General features: G+C 27.6%; 1 protein-coding gene and 1 pseudogene across 1 annotated transcript; both read right to left on the reverse strand.

The window, feature by feature from the left end:
* Window positions 1–1,940: 1,940 nt before the first annotated feature.
* Window positions 1,941–6,819, reverse strand: HPT1 (homogentisate phytyltransferase 1). The gene is made up of 13 exons (XM_068607915.1): window positions 6,542–6,819; window positions 6,418–6,465; window positions 5,714–5,991; window positions 5,499–5,582; window positions 5,338–5,412; window positions 4,884–4,967; window positions 4,697–4,786; window positions 4,199–4,300; window positions 3,712–3,807; window positions 3,546–3,617; window positions 3,366–3,461; window positions 2,591–2,695; window positions 1,941–2,245 (listed from the first exon to the last, which is right to left on the reverse strand). The coding sequence occupies exons 1-13, from the start codon at window positions 6,591–6,593 to the stop codon at window positions 2,204–2,206; spliced, it is 1,224 nt and encodes a 407-aa protein (XP_068464016.1). The 5' UTR covers window positions 6,594–6,819; the 3' UTR covers window positions 1,941–2,203.
* A 10,880-nt stretch (window positions 6,820–17,699) lies between these two features.
* Window positions 17,700–23,383, reverse strand: LOC150028826 (uncharacterized; annotated as a pseudogene).
* Between the last annotated feature and the right edge of the window lie 1,020 nt (window positions 23,384–24,403).

Raw genomic sequence — 24,403 nt, forward strand, 5'->3', positions numbered from 1 at the left:
TGCAGGAAGAAACAACCATTAGGTTTTTAAGCAAGGCGAACATTGGCTTTTATAACTTTACAAACAATTCTACTTAGTCAATTACTTCTTGCATCCAATGATTTAAAATCCTCACCCAATCAATTTTTTAAATCCCAAAATTACCCCTCTTTCTGAAATTGAAAATCCAAAATTAAATTTTATTTTTTGAAATTAAAAACCAAAATCTCATCTGAAAAAACAATTCCAAAATAAAAAAATATTATGAGAAAAGAATTCTAAAAAAACAAAAATTTGAAAACATATTTTTTAAAAATATTCCAAAAAAGATATTCTCAAATTCAGAAATATATTTCAAAATACATTTTAAGTGCACACTCCCCATCTATTTAAAATTTACATAGAGCATTTTGATCGTTACTAATTAGGTCGGAATCAAATTGCCTTCTACTCAACTAACACTCTAGATTCAAGGATTATACTCACTTATAACTTGTTAAAACAAGAATTGAAATGTTGGATGATGTAAAAAATTGTTTCCACGGCAAACTTTTTACCTGTATAATACCCTCTAATTAAATATAAATCTAAATTCTCACTCTTGTATGAGAAGCTTTTTGTTTTTTTTTCCTCTTGGAACCTGCAGCCTTTTCTTACATGGTATCCTTTTTTTAAAAAAAAACTATCTCTTCAAATTTAACTAATCTTAGTTTTAATCTAAAACAAATTTTAAATTTTGAATCTTCACGTACCATGTCAAATTTCAGTCTTGGATTTGATCAATCTCAGTTTAAAAATAATTTTTAAAATTTAATAAACCACGTGGAATTAATATTTTAATTCAAAATTCTTTTTCATATCTTATTATTTTTTTAAAGAATTATTTAACTAACTTATTCTTATTTATTATAATATGATCTTTATTATCCTCTAAATATAAATTAGAATAACTATTTTAAATAAATAAAAAATAAACATGATTCAATTAGAGCATATTTTTCTAATCATTATATTGAGAATTCACTTTAATCTAAAACAAATTTTAAATTTTGAATCTTCACGTACCATGTCAAATTTCAGTCTTGGATTTGATCAATCTCAGTTTAAAAATAATTTTTAAAATTTAATAAACCACGTGGAATTAATATTTTAATTCAAAATTCTTTTTCATATCTTATTATTTTTTTAAAGAATTATTTAACTAACTTATTCTTATTTATTATAATATGATCTTTATTATCCTCTAAATATAAATTAGAATAACTATTTTAAATAAATAAAAAATAAACATGATTCAATTAGAGCATATTTTTCTAATCATTATATTGAGAATTCACTTTTTTTTTCTACAAACACCCTACAATCCTTAATATATGTTCTATATAACTCTTTAAGTTGACAAACCTCATGTGTTGTATATAACTCTTTAAGTTGTTAAAGTACAATTTTTCTATTATTTGAAAATTATTTTAATTTTATCTTTTTAATTTCTTCTTAAATAGTAAACAAAATTATCTAATCAATTTTTTAGTTAATATAATATAAACTTCATTATCCTCTAAACATAACCTAAAGTAAAAATGTTTTGTACTACTCAGACTGAATTCTAGTCAACAATAATTTCTCTTATTTAGTTTTATTTTTAAGATTTTCTTATGGAAGGATTTTTTTTCCACACGAGGATTAAAACGTGTTACATAAAATTTAATAAATCACTGATGAAATAATAATTCTCATAAATAAAGTCAATATTTATGAATAATCAAGTTGTATATCTTATATCAAATAACAAAGAACCCTTTTTTACAGTATAAAGTTAGAATGATTTGAATATTTTTCAGAACTTCTATAATTGAAAAAAAGAGAGTATATTTTAATGAAAAAAGCTCTTAGAAACATCTTGTATTCAAAAGGTGGGTAATTCTGATAAAATTGACATAACCTTAAAAAGAAAGAATAAATTGAGGGAAACAATTTTTGCCAGATTTCTTTGAAACTTTAGGATACCAGTGAATCATGTTTACAGACAAAAGAAATGTGAAATGCATAAGGTTTAGTTTTCTTTTCTTTTCTAATAGTAAAAAAATTGAAAATTCCATCAGAAAATTCATTTAAATTGCCAATTAAAAACTTAAAACTAATGGAGTGACTGCAAGCTGGCCAGGGTAAAAGGTACCATTTAAAGAAAACTAGTTCTAAAGTCAACAGCAATGCCTCTGCATCCTCATCTAACAAAAGGAATGAGTAAGTACTCTGCGTAAAATAGCTGCAATAAGAAAAACGAGATCAATACAAGATTGAGAAAACAATTTGAAATTAAATGTACAAATAAGTTGGCAATAATTCATGTCTCCATTGTCACGTGCTTTGAACAAAGGAGCATTTTCACCAGAAGATAAAATTCGACCAATTTCTTGATTATGTTCACCAATTTAGACAGAAATAATTTCACTGTAGTAACGTACCCAGGTGTTATATATTTCAATTGGAATTTGGAAGATAATAGAAATCAAACAATCATTATTTCTAAAAACGGGAAAAGTAATCAGATAGCTATTCCTTATTTCTTTTGAATAACGACCTCATAGAATGATGAAAGGTTGGCAATTACCTTCCAAATAAACATATAGAAGGATGTTATCGAAGCCTTGCTTTTCAAATCTACAGATTTGGCTTGATACCAGAGAAGTGAAGACAAAACAGCGTGTCCCAGACCCTAACACATTAGCAGAGAGAAAAATTCAGATATTGTAAAAAAGTTTACATTCACTTGGTATCATTCTGAACAACAATAGACCTAAGATTGCTTCTGAAAGTGTGCCTGTCTCCTTTAAAGATAAATTTTTACCTTTGACACTAATAACAAGATTAAAAATTTGAAGTGTGCAACAATAACATACACAGCTATCCTAAAGATATATTTCCTTATTCCAGCACATGCTGAATTTGCAACCGTGAAAGAGCCCCTCGGTTTAGTAATTCAGAAGAAAATTGTCAAAAGGCACAAGACCACCCAGTGGGGTCTGGTGAGGGTAGATGAAATAGCTTCACCCCTTCTGCAAGTGGAGAGGCTACTTCAAGATTTGATCCTGTGACATCCGGGTCACAAGGTCAATGTTAATTATCCAACATGCAGTAAAAGAATTGCAGTCCGAGATGGGAAGCAAGTTTGCCAAATGTTGATATTAGACACTAATATACAAAAAAAATACTGCATAAGGAAGGCAAGTATATGATCAACTTCATGCCAACTTGATATCTAACGAATCAAAATCACAACTCATCCCCCTCACCCTGGGACGAAAGATATAAATGCTTAAGTGGAAGCAGGATCAAGCACACCCATAACTGCAGGTGTATACATGTAATCGCTAATAAGTAAATACCGTGCCAATTTTGCTCCAAAGACAGGGAGATGAAGCTCCCACCAGGAGGGCGACTCCGTAAGCTATTTCAAGGAGGGTTACACAAGCCCAGAATACCTGCAAAAAGAGTAGTTAGGATCAAACAAGGGATATAAGAGGAATGAACCAATTCTGCTGAGATGGTATATTTGAAGAACATACCGGCTTCTGACCTAACCGTACTGAAAAAGATTGGATGCCAAATACTTTATCCCCTTCAATGTCAGGTATATCCTAAGTATAAAAACCCAGCATTTTACTTTAGGACACAGAACAAAATATTTGAGGTGAAAACAAACGCGTTCCATAAGAAATTAAAGGTCTTTACCTTAAACAGTGCTATAACTACAGAGAAGAAGCTCATGAATGCAGTAGCAAAAATCAGTGGTCTTGAAAAGACAGGTGACCTCTTGTACACGTGAGTCTGGACATTATTACAAGAATTAGCAACCAAAAACATCAAACTTCCTAGGGATATTGATTTGTTGTAAGGAAAGTTCTGACATACTAGTCAGATACCATGCTGCTAACACTATTGTTGGGAAAATGCATTGATTCCTTTCATTTTTTTTCTTTTGTCGTAGTTCAATACTTATGACAGGTAATTAGAGAATATATGCCTCACTAGAACAAGATGGTGAAGATGGATAAATTCATATTGACGGCAGTTCCAAGTAGTTTATCATGAATCCAACAAAGCAACACATAAAAAATTGGGATAAAGATTACTTATTGATGCTAATTACACAAAAGCTAATGCATGTTAATTCAAAACAAGAAGTCTTTAAAATTAACAGTTAGCTATAGGACATAACCTGCATGTGAAGGAAAAATGCAAGTTGAACTATTACAGCCCGAACAGCAAGGATGCACATAGCTGCGAGGACTGCAAATCTTTTCCATCTCAATAGAGGCACCTGAAGTTTTTCAAACCGACAAAATCCGTAAATATGTTCTCAGCACTCAATTACAAATAAAAACGCAGTTAATTTTTTATGAGAAAAATCAATATCAGACAGAACAGCTATTGACCCCTTAATTTACCATTTGATTAATTGCTATACGAATCTCAGTGCTACCCAATTTCATCTCTAAAATCCTACCATTAGTTTGCATTATTTTTTCAAAAGGAAAATAAAACAAACGAAATGGATATTATTTGACATTTATTGCCATGTAATTTGACAATGCAAGTACTGTGCAGAACCAAAAACAGGTACGATATTAGAATTTAGACATATCATAACTCTTAAATATGCTTTTCATAATATGTGGGGAGAAAGGGAGATTAAACGCAATCCAAAATAACTCACATTGATTGAATAAGCTGTCCCTAGCACAAAACTTACGAAAAGAGCCCAAAATAATGGCCATGAACCTACTATCCAACCAAGCCAGAAACTCTGTAGAAAAGAATAAAACAATAAGCCTCCTTCCACCCAGTCAACATATCTTATCTTGACAAATATCATTGAAAAAAAGGACGAATCTATATGGTACCAGAATTGAAAAGGATGTAACAATAGCAACACCAGTTCCAAAGGAATATTCCCCAGATGCCAATGGAAGATAAGGCTTGTTTATCTGGAATAACACACAGCATGGATCAATAATAACACAATCCATATTGTAGTTCTCTTAAAATATTTGAAGATGGAAAAGGTTGCATTTTTTAACCACATTCAAAGCTTAACAAAATAATGTATAAACCACATTTCAATGGTCAATATTATATAAACTGCTCAAATTGTACATGGGAGAAGAGAGACTCTTGTATGCACTTAGTCTGCAAGTATCTGAATATCCATCCAACTTTAGATAAACCAGACAGGAATTTTGTCAATATAATAAATACATTACTTTTACAGAAAAAATTGAGAAGCCTGGAAGACACTGGAAAAAAAATAATTCATGAGCCATGTCAATTGTTTATTTCTATTAATAAGTTTCATACCTTGTCGATTTCAACATCAGATAATTGATTCAAACCAACTATATAAATATTCATAAACAAGGCAGCAACCACAGCCTGAAACATATAAGAGAAGTTAAAAGATAGAAGGGAGGAGCAATCGGCTATTTAAAGGGACACAGCATATTTGGTTGGGATCTCACCTCCAACACACCAGTAAAAAATAATGGAGATATGTCTGATATTTTCTCAACAGCAAGGAGAGACACAGAAACTATGCTTAATGCCTGTCCAAACATAGAAAAATACAGCCATTTTAAAACCTTCAGAATATTAGAATTATCGAGAATGCAAATTCATTGTATTAAGCATTCGAGGAATAGTTCTAAGAGTAATTTTACAAAAGCCTGAACTTAACTGTACCAATAACTGTGTGTGGCCTGGAAAACCTGTAGAAAGCATCCAAGGAATTCTTAACAGAGTCCAAAACGCTTTTTGGATCAAAAGCTTGAGATTCAGACCCAAAAGATTTTTCTGAGGTGGCTTTCACAACAAATTTTATGCTATATTTTTGAAAGGTATACCCTCCCCCGATGCCTTTGTAACGATGGTCCAAACTAGGCTTCCGAAGCCTCAAACAATTATATTCATTTTGGACTTTCCTTTTGTTCCATGAAGCATTTGGCCCATAAGAACCTAGAGCATCAAATGTTGGATGTTAGTAGCAGTGACCATGCATAACATAAAATACAAATAATTTCTCAGGAAAAATCAAAAACATGTACAGGGAGAGTTTATAATTCTGAAAAAGGAAAAATTATTTACTGCTGTACCAAGACGAATACGGTTCTCAATACATATATGGACATAAGAGATTCAACCGATTGAGACTATTATCACCAAAGTTAACTTCTCAATGACATAGAAGTGACAACAAATAACTCACACTTCCAAACCTAATATTCCCAAAGTCCAACAGTGACTTCCTATTTCATTTAATTTCTTTTTTTTTAAGAAACTATGAAATCACGGGTGTTTTCCATAACAATTACAATAATAAGAAGAAAAAGAAGAAGAAGAATTGGGAGAAAAGAATGAGGCGTATCTGATTATCAAACTTACTTGCATGGGAGATGGCAGCACAATGTCTAGTCCTGCAGAAATCTGCAGCTGCCATTACCAATGGTTGGTGGTGTTAGATGTTAAAGAGAAAGAAGAAGGGAAGCAGAGATGGATAAACAAATACCAGTGGTGAGAGAGGAAGCATGAGGCAGAGATCGGAGAAGCACCGAATCCATGTATATGTTGAATAAGGTGGATTTTGAGATTTTGGGTTTACATGAACCCAAACTAAACAAACACTTCACACTCTACACTTCACTTCTCCCTCCCCTCACAGCTGCCCTGTAATTTTGAGATAGAGAAACAAAGGAAAATACTTTGACAACTTAGTAGCAGCTTAGACGGACATTCATAACACGGAAAAAAAAAATACGTATAATATTTAAAATTAAAATAAAGGATATGATGATATAAATTTATGTATTATATAATTATGAATATATATATTAATACGTAATTTTTTTTTAAAGTAGAAAAATATTTTTTTATAACTGGTTCAAAATGATTTATTTTTTATTTTTATAATCATAATAAAAATTTATACAATAAATTTGAGTTTTTAAAAAATTAATGTATTTTTTCTTTTTGAATTGAAAACTTCATTATACATATCCTACAAATGTCATACGAGTGTCGATATCACGAGGATTCGACACCCACACTAGACATGTATGGACTTTAAAGTTATATATAATTTTTTATGTGAATTTTTTAATGTGATGAGTTTATAAATAAATATATATAATAAATAATAAATTTGAAATTAAATAATATAAAAAATATTAAAATAATAAGAGTTTTAATATAGTTGTATTGAAAATATGAGTTGTTAAGGTAACGTTACCGAGTACTAAAACATATATTTTTATATTTTTATTTTTATAACGCGCTCTCTATTCATTTACACGTCACTCTCCAATGGAACCAACTAAGATGCCACGTGGCGTCCCATGTGGATTCCCCATCTCACCAACCCAACGACAACAAGAGCGTTGCAATCTCGAGTCACATAAAAACGTGTTGTGTTTGATTCGATGTGAACATTTTTTTTGTCTACAGTCTAGATCTAAGGATTTTTTAACTTACTTCTGAATCATACTTTTAAGATTTAATTTAATTTATTTTTGTTAAATTATTTTCTATTTTTATTTTTATTTTTTGTTAAATAGGTGACGTTATTTTCGTTTGTTAATAAATGTGATGTTTTGTGCTAATATAATTTATTTAATATAAAAGAATAAGTAAATATATTTAAAAAAGTATTTATAATATAGTTTTAATACAAATAAGATTAAATATTTTTTATAACACAAAATTAATTTTTCTCACTCTAAACTTTAAACCCTAAAAAATACTTGTAATATAAGAATGATTGAAATTGTTCACATAAAAAAAAATATTCTAACTATTTTTATATTACAAATGCATAAATAGTCTAAAATTTATAAAAAAAAATATCATTAACTACAAAATACAAATAAAATAACATGATAAAATAGAAAATCAGATCATCCATTAAAAAAATTAAATGACAGAAATTCAAATTGATATATATATATATATATATATATATATATATATACTCAATACATAAAAAAAAATTATAGAAAATTTAAATACTTAATAAATCAAAAAAATTAATAAAAAATAATTAAAAATACTATTTAAATTTATGAGAAACTTAAAACTTAATTTTAATCTTAGTATTAATTTATTTATGAAAAACTTAAAACTTAATTAAATTTTATTTTATATTGAAAACTATAAAAGGTAAATTTATTAACTTTGGTGATAGTATATACACCAAGATTTGGTAGGGAATGATTACCATAAAACTACAACTAAACTCTTGTTTAAACAATTTTATAATTTAGGCACCAATGGGTTTTATTATTTAAGATAAAATTAAGAAAATAACAGAAAAATATAAAATAAATAAATAACGTAAATAAAAAAAATGCTATATTAGTGTAGTCTTGTAATAGAAAAGTTGAAAACAAAAATGATTATAATAAAATATATAAAAATAATAATGTTTCTTAAATAATTTAAATAAATTATATTTAATGTTTTTCTCATGGCCTTACAATGAAAAATATCTCATTAATTTATATGAATTATAATTATGGACTGAAATAAGAACATAAAGATAGACTCAATTACTATCCTCCAACATCGCCATGACTTAGTCTTCGTCCTTCTCTCAACTTTCGTTATCACTTTGTTTAATTGCGTGTGGGTCGATCGTCCCTTACAACAATCAATTCCATCACTGAGTGTCCTTTAATCTATTAATTTGGTATATTTCATTTTTTTCAGTTTTAGTAAATAAATGTCTAACTTCCCCAACTACCTCCTCACACTTTTAGTTTTATCCTCATGCATGGTATCTTAGTACTGTGAAATAAATCATTTTGAGTTGGTTACCCTTATTTAATAAAAACATTTCTACCTTCTAACAAACTAAACTAATGCTTTTAATGGATTTTTATTTATGAACCCTTTTGCATTTTAGTAGAAAATAAATTGGATATAAAACGTATTGCGTTCAAATAATACAAGTTCGTAACCTCTCCATCCAAACTCTTCTTCCGTGTGAATAACTTTCTCTAAACTAAAAATGACAACCCTCTTCAATGGCCAACATTTTATAGTGTTCTGTTGGTTCACTTCATTATCTTTGACGAATGGAAAAGAAAATGACAAATTATAAGTGATTTTAATTTTTTAATATGAAAAACAAATAAAAAGAATGGATGTGCAAGTTTCTTGCGAAAATGAAGGAAAAGTTACCTGTTACAGTAGAAACTAGGAAGTTTTGTTGTCAGTTTCTGTTGTGTTAAACATGAAAGGCAACATTGCAATTTGCAAGGAGACTCCTTCTGCGCAAATCTGAAACCTCGTTTATAGCGTTTCATGTGTTTATTTTCTTCGGTCTGTATCTTATCTTATCTTCATCGTTACACATTATAAAAGAACAAAAAATATCGTAAAATGTTAATTAATAAATGAGAAAAAGGAGGTTTTGCTTTGGAAGGCGACAACACGAGGTTTTCCTTTTAACGTTGGAAAACAGTGCAATAATGCAAAAAAAAGTTTTAAAATCTGATTCTTGGGCAGCTTTCTGACCATGGAAATTAAGAAAGCAATAAACATAAAGATATATTGCTTATGCGGATAAGGTTAGAGCGAGGATTTGTGAGTGGGTGACTACCTTGTTTGTTTCCACTGTTTTGAAGGTGTCTGTGCGGATGGAGAAGCGGGTAACTAGCAAATTGTCATCTTCACACAAATGTGCGGATTTGAAAGGATTATATATAGGACCATACATTTTTACGCTGATACCCTTACCCTAATATGTGCATGCATCACAATTTTCTCAGATTGGATCATGTGCAAGGAATCAGAGAATTTTGGAAAAGGTAAAATCGATCTTGTATGCAATGTGTAGAGAAGGAAAATCGATTTTGTCATACAGGAAAATCGATTTTGTATGGAAAGAAGAATTGATTCTTGTTTAACTTTTAGTCATGAAAATTGATTTTGGAGACTTTGTACTCATGAGAGAATCAATTCTCATGCCTTTATAAAACATCCACAATCGATTTTGTTTTCTTTGGTATCATTGAGAATCAATTCTCCTTGCATTTGAATTGCATAGAGAATTGATTCTATTACTGTGTTTCTTTTTTGTTGGTTTTTTTAATTTTTAAAAATTTATATTTATATTTTCTCTTACTTTTCAGGTTAGATCTTGAGTGGTTGGAGTTGTGTACTTGAAACCTAAAAAAAATTGATTGTACTTCAAACCTACAAAAATATATATCATAATTCATTATTTAAATTATTTTAATAACAAGGGTAAATTTGTAAACTTACATTTTACACTTTTTAAAAAAATTATAAATTTCCTTTCAACTATCATCACTCACAAATTTCAATAAACCATCCTCACAAATCCGCTCTTTAATCTTTACAAATCAGCTCTCTCTCATCCTCACAAATCCCTTTCCCAATCCAAATAGGCCCTTAAAAAATAATTTTTAAACAAAAATGAAAATATTTCTAGTCAATATGTAATATTTTGTATTTATAAATTAAAGATATATTTTACATTTTTATAGTTAACAATGTGGTGTTTTTATTTTTATTATTATATATTTTGTATTTATTAGAATTTATATTTAATATTTTAATTTATCATAGATTTATCTTATCTTTTGCTTTTTTTCATTAACCTGCGTGTCCATATTTTTTAAATATACATGTAAAAGCATATAACTTTATAATAAAATTTAAAAATACAAATATATTATCAATATGTTATAAATATATTATATTAATTTTTTTTAGTTTTTTTTCTAAACTCAAGAAATTATTGATATTATGTCATTGTGAACCATATAGTCTATTTTGTTTTTTTACATTCGAATGAAGACTTAATAAAAGTAGATGTAGTTAGTGCAACCAATTATCATTTGATTAGAGTATATTTAACACGTACGTATTTTCTATTATTATATATAAATTAAGGTTTTTATTTTCTAATATAATGGTTCTTATATCTAAGTTTTACATTATCTAGATAGTGTATATTAGTTAACTAATCATCTACACTTTGTAATTTCTAATATTTTTAATTTATAATTCACTTTTAAATCTTTTTCTGGTCTAAGTAATTTTTTTTTTTAAATGCCCAACTTTTATACTTTTAAGTGAACCAATTTTGTAAAATGACAAATTTTTAATTTTTAAAATCTATAATAATTGTAATATACATAAAATATCAAAATATATTTATAAACATATGTATATATATAATTCTTTCATATATAATAGTTCAAAATATATCTCTTTACAGATTTTAAATATTTATATAAGATTAAAACAAAATATTTAAAATAAAATATTTTCATCATTTACTTATTTATTGAAGAACTTTAACACCTACTCCCATATAAATATATGATCATCAAATATTAAAAAAATAAAACACAATGCAAACAACATGATAAGCTAACTATTTTTAAAATTTATAATATAAATATATAAATGTAACTTTAACTATCAACATAAAGCCATCAATTCTTATACATTTTCACAAAATCATCAAGTGTCTATCATAATTCATAGTGCATTTTTTTCATGTCATACTTCTACCGACTCACAACACATAGACACTTAACTCTACTTTCGAAAGATTCGTGTATTGAAATTAGCATCCAGAGACTTGCACATGTTGCACTACTCGTTGCGAATCCACAAAGTCATGCGCATAATCATCTCAATATCTCATCATCTCATGATCTCATATGACAGGGTCAATTCATATGACATGAAATATCATATTATATTTCAAACCACAGACAATCATATGAATCTCCTTCAACTCTCACAAATTGGATAACTTTAGCTATGTAATTTCATTATATCAATAGAGTCAGGATCGTCTCATTAACGGGACATTTACAGATCAATACACCCTAACAACAATCTCAACACGGTATTTCCTTGCCTGAAAATACTATGTTTTAATCACACTTTCACCTCATTGCATACTTCATTTAACATCAATACACTATTCAATCACATTATATTTTAAACTTTCTAAACAATCCAAATATATCTCAAAATTCACTTAAACACATAGCTAAGTTCCTTTAATCATAATTTTAAACAAAAATTATAAATTTCACTTAAAAAAATAAGCAATAATAAACTAGGCTTTCAAAAGCCAAAATAAAAATTTTAAGTTTTTTTTACTGGCTTGAGGGAAAATCCTTTTGTTTGAACAAAACTAAACACAAGAGCACCCCCAGAATTTACCCCATTTTTTCCTGAGCGAGTTTCCTTCTTACTTGAGTGAAAATGAACCCGAGAGCACCTTATCTTTCATTTTATTATCACTTGAGCAAGAATTATCTCGCTTGAGCGAGATATGCAAAAAATATGCATAATTTTATCATTCATAGTCAAACAAAAACAATTTCAATAACTCATTCACTTCAAGAACAACTTACATTATATCTATACAAATCAACCATTTTTTCAGATTCAAACAAAAACATATACCATAAATCATCCATATCAAAATCAACATATTCATATTTTATTCCAAGCAATATCGTACATTACTCATAAACAATCAACCTCGCAAACAAAATTTAGAACTGGTGACCACATCACTCTCACATTCAAATCTTCTAACCCAGAGTTCAATTTGAAATTAAAACTAGCTTACCTTACCTGAGTTTGAGCATGTGCTCACTACGGATTCCAAACCTACCAAAAGTTCAAGCATAGCTTAAACCGACCACCCGTGATAAAAAAATCTAACTATATCACTGAGACTCTGAGCTGACAAAGACTAATTATGAAGATAAATGCATTGCATACAAACTTAAAATAAAAACAAACCTAATCAAAACTAACTCAAAGAAAAATGAGCCGAAATGAACTTACTCTAACTGAGATTTTAATCAGACAATCTAGTAGAGTTCACTGTCAAAAGTTCAATGACCAAGGATGTTAGAATATTAAAAAGAAGGTAAAGGAAAGAAAAAAAAAGTTTTTAAGAGAGATGATAATTTTTGAAATAAAACCTAAATAACTAAAATTTTATTTATATACTCTTTTCATTTTAATAATAAAATATTCAGATATCATTTTAATTATATGAATTTTATTCTAAAACTATTATTTTGATCTTACCATTTTCTGTTTCTTTCCCGCTGCTTCTTAATTATTGTTTTGGTTTTTACCTTTCCAAACACCCAAACTTAGAAAATAAATGGTGGTTCAATTTTTTCTTTTTGCATATTTGTTCCCTGTCTTTAACTTATATATATTACAGTTGTTTTAACACCTCCTTCAGTCTATATATTTTTTTTATTATTTTATGTGCACATATGTCGTTGAAGTTTTTTATTTTCTAATTTAATGTAACGTGTAATTTTCAAGTTTAGCATAATTGAACAGTTTATTCTCGTTTTTTTTTTATCAGCACAGTTTATTCTCGGTAATGTATATAGTCTTGATAAAATTTTATTAATTAAATGATAATTTTCAATATCATTTTTTATTTATTTCTAATTTGTCGTAAATATTTTCTGACCATATAACCACTCATTCTTTAAGAATTTTCTTTTCCCAATTTTAAACGTTTTAAAATATGCAACTAACTATAATTTTTTTTTTAAATGATGGTTAAAACAAATATTTCATAAACATAGGATAATTATATGTTTTCTCTAATTTTACTTCAAATATATCATTAACATAGATATATTTGTATTTATTAAAAAATATAAATTTTATAATAATTATTTTTTAAAACTATATATAATTATATGTTAGCTGTGTTTCAATTAATATAATTTTTTGTAATAAGGATTGTAATTATAAGTTTACACAGTAACATTTTAATTTTATTATAAATTTATATATATCTTATTTTTTAAATTATATTATAATATTTTAATTCATTATAAACACTAAAATTCGATTAGCAAAGAATTTGAGCAGTGAATAATCAACATATGTGTATCGAAAGTAGTGAATGACACAGAATAAAAATCTTGAATGGAGATAATTATTCTTTGTTTACTTATAGATTTCAAACCGTTGCATAAACTGGGTTCGCGTTTCGAATTTTAAAATCTTAAATGAATAAAACCCTTCCTTAGTTTTCCCTCTCCCTGGAAAAATTTTATTCTAATTTATAGTAAAATATTTAAATGTTGAATTTATTATAAGTACTAATTTTTAGTTGTAAAAAATATATGATGAATATTGATACCTATTTTGGTACATGTACATAAAATTCACGAAAATAACCACATTAAGAAAAGTACACATATAACATAAAATTATTCTTTCAAAATTAAAACAAAAGAATAAAGAAAACAACATTAGCAAAAATTATTTCATGTTAAAAAAAATCTAATTTTTTAAATGTTTATTATCAAGAATAAAATTCGAAAATTAATGCATTCAATATTAAAAAAAAAAAAAAACTTAAGGAGATTGGGGTTAAGAAAAATCACATAAAAAAAGAAAATAGTTTAGTTTTTGAATTTCGATACAAGAACCGTGTTTGAGTTTGAGAAGAAAAATATGAACAACATAAACGACATTTCTCTTTCTTTCGCTTTCTTGTTATTCTCCCAAAAACATTGTGTCTTACTTAAAATATGAAGTTAGAGAAAATCTGGAGGTTAACAAAAAGTGAGGAGTTTAAATATTATTTTTTTTTAGAGAAATTAGAAGATGTTACATGGAAGAAATAGAAAAAAAAATATATTCACAGTTCAAAATTCAAAACTGATATACCAACTAATTGCATGACGAAATAACTTAAATAAAATAATTTAATTTGAAAAAAAATATTTTTATTTGAGTGTTTTAAATATAATGGCATGAGTACTTTTTCACATTTTAAAAGATAATTCATTTTTATTTTCCATAATTACTCTTTTTAGATAAATATTTTGTTTTTCTATATTTTTATTCGAGAATGAGATTTTTTTATTCTATTTTTTAGAAAAATATTTAAGATTAAAAAATACTATATTATATATTGATAAAATGAATTCCATATTCATTTGGATAAATTGAAAGATAGGAGAAAAATTCATTATATCGCTTTCTTGTTTTCTTAGTTGTTTAATAATAATAAACACTACATACCATGACATGTGAATGATAATGATGAGTCAAGATTTCTCTTCCTCATTTTTATTTCTTTTCCTTTTAGAATAATTAAGAGACGTATTTTTTTAAGTGAACACGACAGATGTTATTTGTTGTTATCATGGAAGGTTTTTAATTTTTTTTTATCATATTTTAAATATTTATGACTTGCTAAACTACTCATCAGTATTTTTATTCATGCATTTTTGTCTGATTATAACTTTTTTGTACATTCCTACGGTGGGCTTTATTTTGGGCCAAGTGTTTTTTTAAGTCTGATTCTTCCTGCACCTCATAGCTTCTACTGCACCTTTATAGGTAAGATAAAAGATCATTTTGTCCTTAAAAAAATACATTTGGGATTTTACAATCTGAAAATGTATTTTTTTTTCTTCTATTTACGTCTCTCATATTGTAGAATTCATGAAGTACTTTTGGATCCCGAAATATCTTCTGCATTATACAATTCAGAATATTTTTTATTCTTTAAAAAAATAGGATTTAGGGTTTAGGGTTTAGGACATTATGGATTACAAAATCTAAAAGGTATTCGTGGATCTTGAAATATATTCTAAATTGTACAATCCATAGAACCTCATTACTATAATATGTATTCCAGATTCTACAATTTGAAAGGTAAACCCGAATCCATAATTGTCTTCCGTACAATTTGGATTGTAAGTTCAAAATGTGTTACGAATTGAAAATTTTGAAAGGCACTTCCGGATTCGAGTTTACCTTCTGAATTGTACAATATTCCATAGTACATATTACACTAGAGGTGTTATGGTTTGTACAATTCGGTATACGCAAAAGAAACAAAAAGAACTCTAAAATATCTCAAACTTACCTCAATCACCAACGTTCACCGCCAACAACCACCAAACACCATCGGCTACCACTTGAAAATGAAGAATAAGTCATAACACCCTTCACCAATACAAAAACCCTAACATATACTAATAAGTGTTGTAACTTCCCTATTTTTATCCATATTTAATAAAATAATATGCAAGCAATATCTAATTAACATATAAACATATATAACTATATCATATTGTATATCTAAATATATCCCTCTTCATAGGATATTAATATTTATAAAAAAAATTAAAGCAAAACATTAAAAAAAAAAACATTTCATCCTTCATCTACTCACTGAAGAGTTCTATCACCTACAACCTCATTTGTTCCCATGTAAATACACGATCATCACAGATAAAGAAAACAAAACACAAACAAACAATAGGACAAACTAGCTATAAAATAATTCTATATGATTTCAATTTCAATTTCAATTTAACAAACATAAGTCACTAAGTCTCATACAATTTCTCAAACCATCAAGTGTCTATCATAAATCGTTATTCACATTTCTCATGTCAGATTTCTACTTACCAACATACTCATATATTTGACTCTACTTCCGGAAGACTCGCGCATTGACTTAGACTCAGAGATCTGCACTTGCATACTATCTCACTGTGAATCCACACAAATATGCGCATAAATAATCTCAATATCATATTCCCTAATATGATAAGGTTATTTCATATGACCTGAAAGACCATATTTTATTTCACACATAGACAAAATCATATGAACCCCCTTTGACTCTCAAAACCTAATAATCTTCATTTATATGACTCCAATCAGGAGATTCAGAATATCTCCTTCTAGACGAATCCCTAATCAATGCACATCCTAAATAATCTTAACATGGTATTTTCTTTCATGGAAATACTATGTTTTGATTAAAATCCATATTCTACATCTCACAATATCCAAAATCACACAATTAAGTCGTACCAAAGCTTAAAATTTCAAAACACACAAAATATCATCCAATACTCACATAAATATTGTATCGTCCGGTTAGGTCGATTCAATATTAAAGAAATTAAATCGACTCGGAACAAAGACCGAGACTATTATGCTATGGTGTTTAGTTAGATCAGTAAGAAGCCAAATCAAATATCATTTTATAAACGTCTCACTTTGGGAAATATGGGGGGTTCGGTGATGGATAGATATTATTCAAATAGTGGAGTAAAAGAGGACTAGGTAAAAGATACTCGAAATTATGCGAGAAGGAATCTGCCCACAAAAACAAGGGTAGGTGGCATTCATGAAGTTTTCTGAGCATTATAAAAGAGGGAAGACACACCCTAGAAGGGGATGAAGTTTTTTGGGGAGGACATTTGGAAGAAAATGAGAGAAAATTGTAGTGTTTTCGTTGAATTGATCGTGACGAGTAATTAATCACGATTTCGGCGAGAACAAAAATCTAATTAAAGGATTTTTCAATTAAATATACATAAAACTAAATTTTAAATAAGTTATAAGCATGGTTATAGAATCGATATTTGAATCGTGAATTATTTTTCAATTATTTTTTAATTGTGAATCGAATCTTATTATGAATTGTAATATACATAATAAATAAAATATGATATATTTTTAAATAAAAATAAGCAATATGAATAAATGTTCAATCTATAAAATCAAAATGTTCAATTCACACAATCATAAAACATAATATAATGTAAAATACTTTCTATATTTAAATCCTACATCCTAATCTTATGCTTTCATTCATCATCTCTGAGATCAAGATCACTTAGATCATCTTCTTCCTCTAATACAACATTCTCTCAAAGCTCATTTTCATCCTCTTCCTCCACATCTTTGATGACTCTTTACAGCAAGTGCACCGCGTCGTCGGAAGTACTAAGGACAGATATCGAATTCACAAGGAACAATTGAATATTCAAGTAGAAAAATCACTAAATATAAAACAGAATAATAAAAGTTTGTTGGAAGAGTTGTTGCTTCAATTGGAAAAATAAGGATTGAGTTTCATATTTCTCACTCTTTTGTATTTTGATTAGTCTTGATAATATTATGCCCTTAGATTGATATTGATGTTCATATAAAAATCATTTATATTGATTCATCGCATATGAAATTATTAAGACACTCCTTAAATATTGATTCATCGCATATTTATAAAAACAACTTAAAATTCAGATCAGACGTTGATAGCAATTAACATTTCAAGTTTATTCATAGCACTCAAATATGTTAAGTATTATTGTTTAGGTCAGAACCATAAAAATACTTTCCAGACATATTTAAGATTCTAGATAAAGAATTAGAAGCAAAACAATAATATCAATAATCAATCAAGAACATAATATTATATTCAGATATCACCTCAATACATAAGAGTTTGAACAAATTACTCTCAATCCCAAAGGGTAGAATTAGTCATACATCTTTTAACACCTTCTATTCTCCGAATTGGGTTACAAGTTACTCAACGGTGTTTTTATCTCAATCTTGCACACTAGGGTTGTGCCTCAAGCAATTTAACCTAATTTGATTGGTAAGTGGATTCTCGCTCAAGTGAGAATTGGCTCGCTTAAGTGAGTAAAACATCGAACCAGCCCAATGTCTCTGGCACTATCTCGCTCAAGCGAGATATGACTCGCTTGAACAAGATCCACTGGTGGCATCTTGGCTTTTTGTGAATTTGGGCAGCTTTAGTGAGTTTTGATGCATTCCAACTTTCTCTTTTTAGCTTTGTATATTTTCCTTTTGCCCAATTATCTCCATTATTCCCTATAATCTTGTAATTAACACAAAAAATTGGGAATAAATTGTTCTTATTTAAATTAAAATTGCAAAATATTTAAAAATGTATAATTTCATAAATTAAAGGTTATTTTATACTTATTTTATCAATTAATATTCATAAGTATCTATATTTTAATATGAATTATTACTAAAATTTGGCACTTATCAATCTTCAATTATATCTTCAATCTCATTATTATTTGCAATTCCGATAGATTTTCCCTTTCTATCAACCTTAGTAGTTAAATTTCTTGGACCTTTATTCCTTTTGTTGCTTCGAGCCCCCTCTTCAAGAGTAAAAGATTCATTTACATCCATCCATGAAACATCATTTGGTAGGCAAGGATCTTCCTTTTCAATAATCCACTCTGCATCTGATTCCATATCAGATAAACATATAGGATCATAAGTATCCTTTTTTTTTCTCTCTAACCTTTTGTCTCATCTCAAGTTGAAGATTATACTTAACAAAGACAAGAACATTTAATCTTTGTTGTTCTAAGCGATTCCTTCTTTTAGTATGCACTTTATCAAATATGTTCCAATTTCTTTCACACCCAGTAGCATTACAAGTTAGACTTAAAATTCTTATTACTAGATTTTGTAGCTCTTTACCCTCTTCCCCATAACTTTCCCGCAAAGAGCTGCAATTTCGAACAAAAAGCTAACATTAATAAATCGTGATCCAAATTGTTATGTTTTTTATGAAACTATTTAGGATTAATTAAATGCTTTACCATAATGCTTCTTATCCATGCCGGCAAAAAAAAAAAAGAATGCTTCTTATCCCTAGTATTTATTGCCATGTTTCCAAAAAATCCTAGTGCTCTTTTGAATTTGTCAAGTTCTTTATCAAGTTGAAATCTAATCCTTCTATCTGGGATAATTTTTTCAATGGTCTCATATAAACCATATAAAACTTCACTGTCTGCATTGAAATTTTTGTCATAATAAAATTTGATCAAAAGAAACAAAAATTATTGAAATAAAAAATATTATTAATTTGCAATAATTATTAAGGTAATAATAAATTAATAATAGTTACTTACTTAGGATTAAAATGGTAAGCAACAACATGAAGATGCTTATATAATTGCAAATTCCAACGAGTATCAATTATTTCCACACCTTTTTGTATCAAGATTCTTCATTCTTTAAATTTGAGGCTATTTGTTCTTTAGCTTTATCCATAACTTCATATATGTAGGGAATAACAAGTTTTGTGTCTTCATCTACAAGTCTTAATACTTTCACAAGTGGAGTTACACACTTAAAACAATATTGGATGGATTTCAAGAACCTATCATCACTTAAACAAATGTTCACCACTTGTTTACCTTAATTTTTTACTAGCATGATTACTTGTTGTTCATTCTTGTGAAACAAACATACCTCAAATAACATTTTTCTATTGTGCTATGGATTGTAAGGTAAGAAAAGCCGTTGGAAATCGCGTGACTACTGATCGAGCTAATTCTTTTTCTTTGGAATACTTTCTATATAAATTTAGAACCCATGTGTGTCTATAAATGAAAGTTGTGATCTTTTTGGCATTTGCAATGGTATTATAAAATACTGGGAGCTGACCAATGTCTTCAAAAATTAAATCAAGGCATTGGGCTACACAAGGAGACCAAATATAATTTTGTTCTCTTTTCCTCTAACATTTTTCCTGCTGCCACAAAATTAGAAGCACCATCAATCACAACTTGCACAACATTATCCTCTCCAATTTCTTCTACCATAGAATCTAATAGTTCAAACCTTTGTTTGACATCCTTGGTCACATTACTAGTATCAATAGATTTTAAGAAAACTGTTCCACTTGGACTATTCACAAAAAAATTGGTAAGAGACCTTCCTTTTCCATCTGTCTAACCATCACACATCAAAGTACACCCACATTTCTCCCATTCAACCTTATATTTCTCCAAACTAGCTTGGATATTGTCAATTGAATTTTTTAAATAAGACACCCTAACTTCATGATAAGTAGGAGGTATTAGACCATTTTCCATATTCAGCAACATATTTTAACATTTGAATAAATAACAAACTTCTTACCAAATTAAATGGTAAAGCATTACCATATATGCATTTGCAAATGTCCGTAATGACCAACTCTATATCTTTAAACATTTCATTCATGGTTTTTTGTTTTCCTTTCCTGGAAAATGACTCCAATGTCCCCTTCTTATTTTGGATATCCACTTCTTCAAAACAATCTAGACAGTTTGCTTCTTTGACTTTTTCTTTATCTTCTAATAACTTCATAAACATGTCTTTGACATCATCTGTAACAGATATACACACAATGACATTTTTCTTTATACCAGCAAGATGATATTTCATTCTTGTAACACCACCCCAACAAGTATGTGAATAATATTTACACTTCACTATAAGTCTATGAGGGGGAATACTCTCACAATGATTCCATGTAAAATCTGTTTCGCTTTGCTTGACTCATCGTCTCTCTCTACCAACAAAGTCAAACAAGTAACATAAATAAACAAATATGAGATTTTTTTTAAATTATATAATAAAATTAAATAAGTACTAAAATAATTTTATATAAAAAATAAAAGAAACAAAAACTTAAATAATTATATATAAAAAAAGTAAAAATAACATAAACAATTTTTATTTTAAAATACAATTTTTTTTAAAATATAATAAAAAAAAGAAAAAAAAACTTAAATAATTATTTACAAAAAAATAAAAATAACATGAACAGTTTATATTTTAAAATGATTTTTTTAAAAAATATAATAAAAGAAAAGAAAAAATTATTTATAAAAAAGTAAAAATAACATAAATTTTTTTTATTTTAAAATAAAAATTTTTCAAAAAAAAATATAATAAAATAAAATAAAATAAACAGAAACTTAAATAACTATTTATAAAAAAGTAAAAATAACATAAACAATTTCTATTTTAAAATACAGTTTTTAAAAAAAATATAATAAACATAAAATTAAATAATTATTTAAAAAAGGTAAAAATAAAATACAGTTTTTTTAAAAAAATTATATAAAAAGTACTGAAATAATTTTATATAAAAAATAAAATAAAATAACTTGAATAATTATTTATAAAAAAAGTAAAAATAACATAAACAATTTTTATTTTAAAATACAGTTTTTTTAAAAAAATATAATAATATAAAATAATAAAATGGTTTGGCTTTTCTAAAAGGTGGGTCATTTTCTGAAAGATGGTTCAACTTTTCTAAAAGATGGTTCAGCCTTTTAAAAAATAGTTCAAATTAGGTTAGGTGTGGTTCAAATATTAAAAACTTAGTTCAATAATTACTTTACCAAATAAATTTTTCTTCTTCGAATTTATTCTGATGGTCTTTTTTTTTTCTTTTGCCGTGACCCCCCTTTTCTCTTCTCTGATGTTTTCTTCTCACTTGCTCCGCTGACGGTAAATTTATATTTTTCGTGTTCCTCGTTTTTCTTCTTCTTCTCTACTTAATTTATAAGCAAATTGATTATCCCTCTCTATGACGGTTTTGGGATTTTTCGAAAGAAATTAAATATTTTGATTAAGGTTTTTTTTTTGGTACACATTTATCTTTATACAACTATGTATTTTCTTTCTGGATTTTTTTTAAAAAAATTAAATGAATCATGGTCTTTTATCTCTTTTTTGGGATTTTTCCAGAATTTGCTTGAATTAGAAATAACAAAATAGAATCGAGAAATTTGCTAAAATTAAAAATAACAAAATAGAATCGATAATTGCACAATTCACTGGATTCATGTCACGATTCCCACTAAAAAAACCTATTCATCTCCCGATTTGAATTGATAAAGTCAAGTTTTGATTTGAATCGGAAGTCAAATCTTATGATTCGAACGATCCTAACTACTATAGTTATAAGTAAAATCTATAAAATATAAATAAATTAATATTTTAAAAATAATTATAAAAATTCAGTTTAAGTTTTTTTTTAAAGAAAACTGGCTTGAGCGACAAAAATCGTTGGAACGAAAATGAATCAGCAAGTTGATGACATTTTACGGCAAGTGCACTGCATTTGTCAAAAGTAATAATTGTCCCTAAAGACGGATATCGATCCCACAAGAAACAGTGAATTATCAAGTACAATATTCACTACATATAACAACAAAACAATAAAAATATAACAACAAAACAATAAAAAGAGTTTAGAAGTGATGGTGTTGGCACTGATCAATAAGAAAACAAACAAAAAAATTCGTTGTTTCTATTGGAAAAATAGGGATTAAGTTTCATCTCCCCCACTCTCATGTATTTTGATTAGCATGCTAATATTGAGTTCTTTGATTGAAATTGATGCCCGTAGAAAATTCATTTATATCGATTTCTCGCATATAAAATCCTTAATAATGTTTCCTAAATATCGATCACTCGCATATTTTTAAAAACAACTCTATTCCTAGCACTCAAATATGTTAAGTATTGATGCTTAGGTCTGAAACCTAAAAATACCTCTCGGTCAGATTTAAGATTCTCAATTTGTCACGGAAAGTTAAAATTAAAACAACAATATCAATAATTAAAACTAAATATTAATATATCGAGTTTGAGCAGATTACTCTCAATTCAAAAGGGTAGAATTAGCATGCATACTTCTAGCACCTTCCATTCTTCCAATTTAGTTACAATTCACTTTATGGTGTTTTCCTCTCAATTTGACACCCTAGGGTTGAGCATGTAGCCCTCTATTTATCCTAGTTTTCTAGGGTTAGGTTGCTTCCTGTGTCACACGCTAATGGGCTAAATGATAAAACATAAAAAGACCTAATCTTCCTTTGCATCTTTTTCCCATTTTAGGACCTTCCAGCTTTCTCTTTTTAGCTCAAATTATTCTCCTTTATTCCAAATCTTCAATCCTCCCTACAAATCTGCAATTAACACCAAATTTGGGAATAAAATGCTCTTATTCAAATAAAACTCATAAAAATGTAAAAATGTATAAATTCATAAATTAGGAATTATTTTATATGTAAATTAGCAATAAATCATCATAAGTGTTTATATTTTAATATGAAATATTAATGAAATTAGACACTTATAACAAGCACTCCAAAATTTCTCCATTTTCGTTTGAACGAAATCACATATCGTTGGAGTGAAAATGGACCATAAAGTAAGTCATAAATTACCCCATTTTCGCTTGAACAATCGTTTAAGTGAAAATGAACCAGAAAGTACCTCAAAATTTATCCCATTTTTGCTTTAACAATATCACATCTCGTTTGAGCAAAAATGGACACAAAAGCACCTCATATACTAAATCAAAGTGACAAATTCCCTATTAGAGTTGAATAATTACTCTAAATCAAAATGAAACAACCAATACTCAACAACATTATCCTTTAAATGATTCATCAAACTATTTAAATACATTTATTTACTTATTCCAATAAAAAATAATATAATTTTATAACATCTACCATATCTACAATCTCACATTCTAATCTCAATCAAATTCTAATATATCAAAAAACAAGCAATTTTGCAATAAAATTTTGAGACTGGTGACCACGTCACCCCCACATCCAAATCTTCTATTATAGAATTATATTGGAAATTTAAAACTAACTTCCCTTACTTGAACTTGAGAAAATGCTTACTAAGAGCTCCCAATATATTAAAAGCTCAA

This window comes from Phaseolus vulgaris, chromosome 3, assembly GCF_051622355.1.
Source record: "Phaseolus vulgaris cultivar YP4 chromosome 3, ASM5162235v1, whole genome shotgun sequence".
Classification (NCBI taxonomy): domain Eukaryota; kingdom Viridiplantae; phylum Streptophyta; class Magnoliopsida; order Fabales; family Fabaceae; genus Phaseolus; species Phaseolus vulgaris.

Coding starts and splice junctions, on each gene's coding strand:
- HPT1 (XM_068607915.1), bottom strand. CDS start 6,593: ATGGATTCGGTGCTTCTCCGATCTCTGCCTCATGCTTCCTCTCTCACC. Junction 3,462..3,545: donor TACGGTTAGGTCAGAAGCCG/GTATGTTCTTCA, acceptor CTCTTTTTGCAG/GTATTCTGGGCTTGTGTAAC. Junction 2,696..3,365: donor TTTGGAGCAAAATTGGCACG/GTATTTACTTAT, acceptor CTAATGTGTTAG/GGTCTGGGACACGCTGTTTT.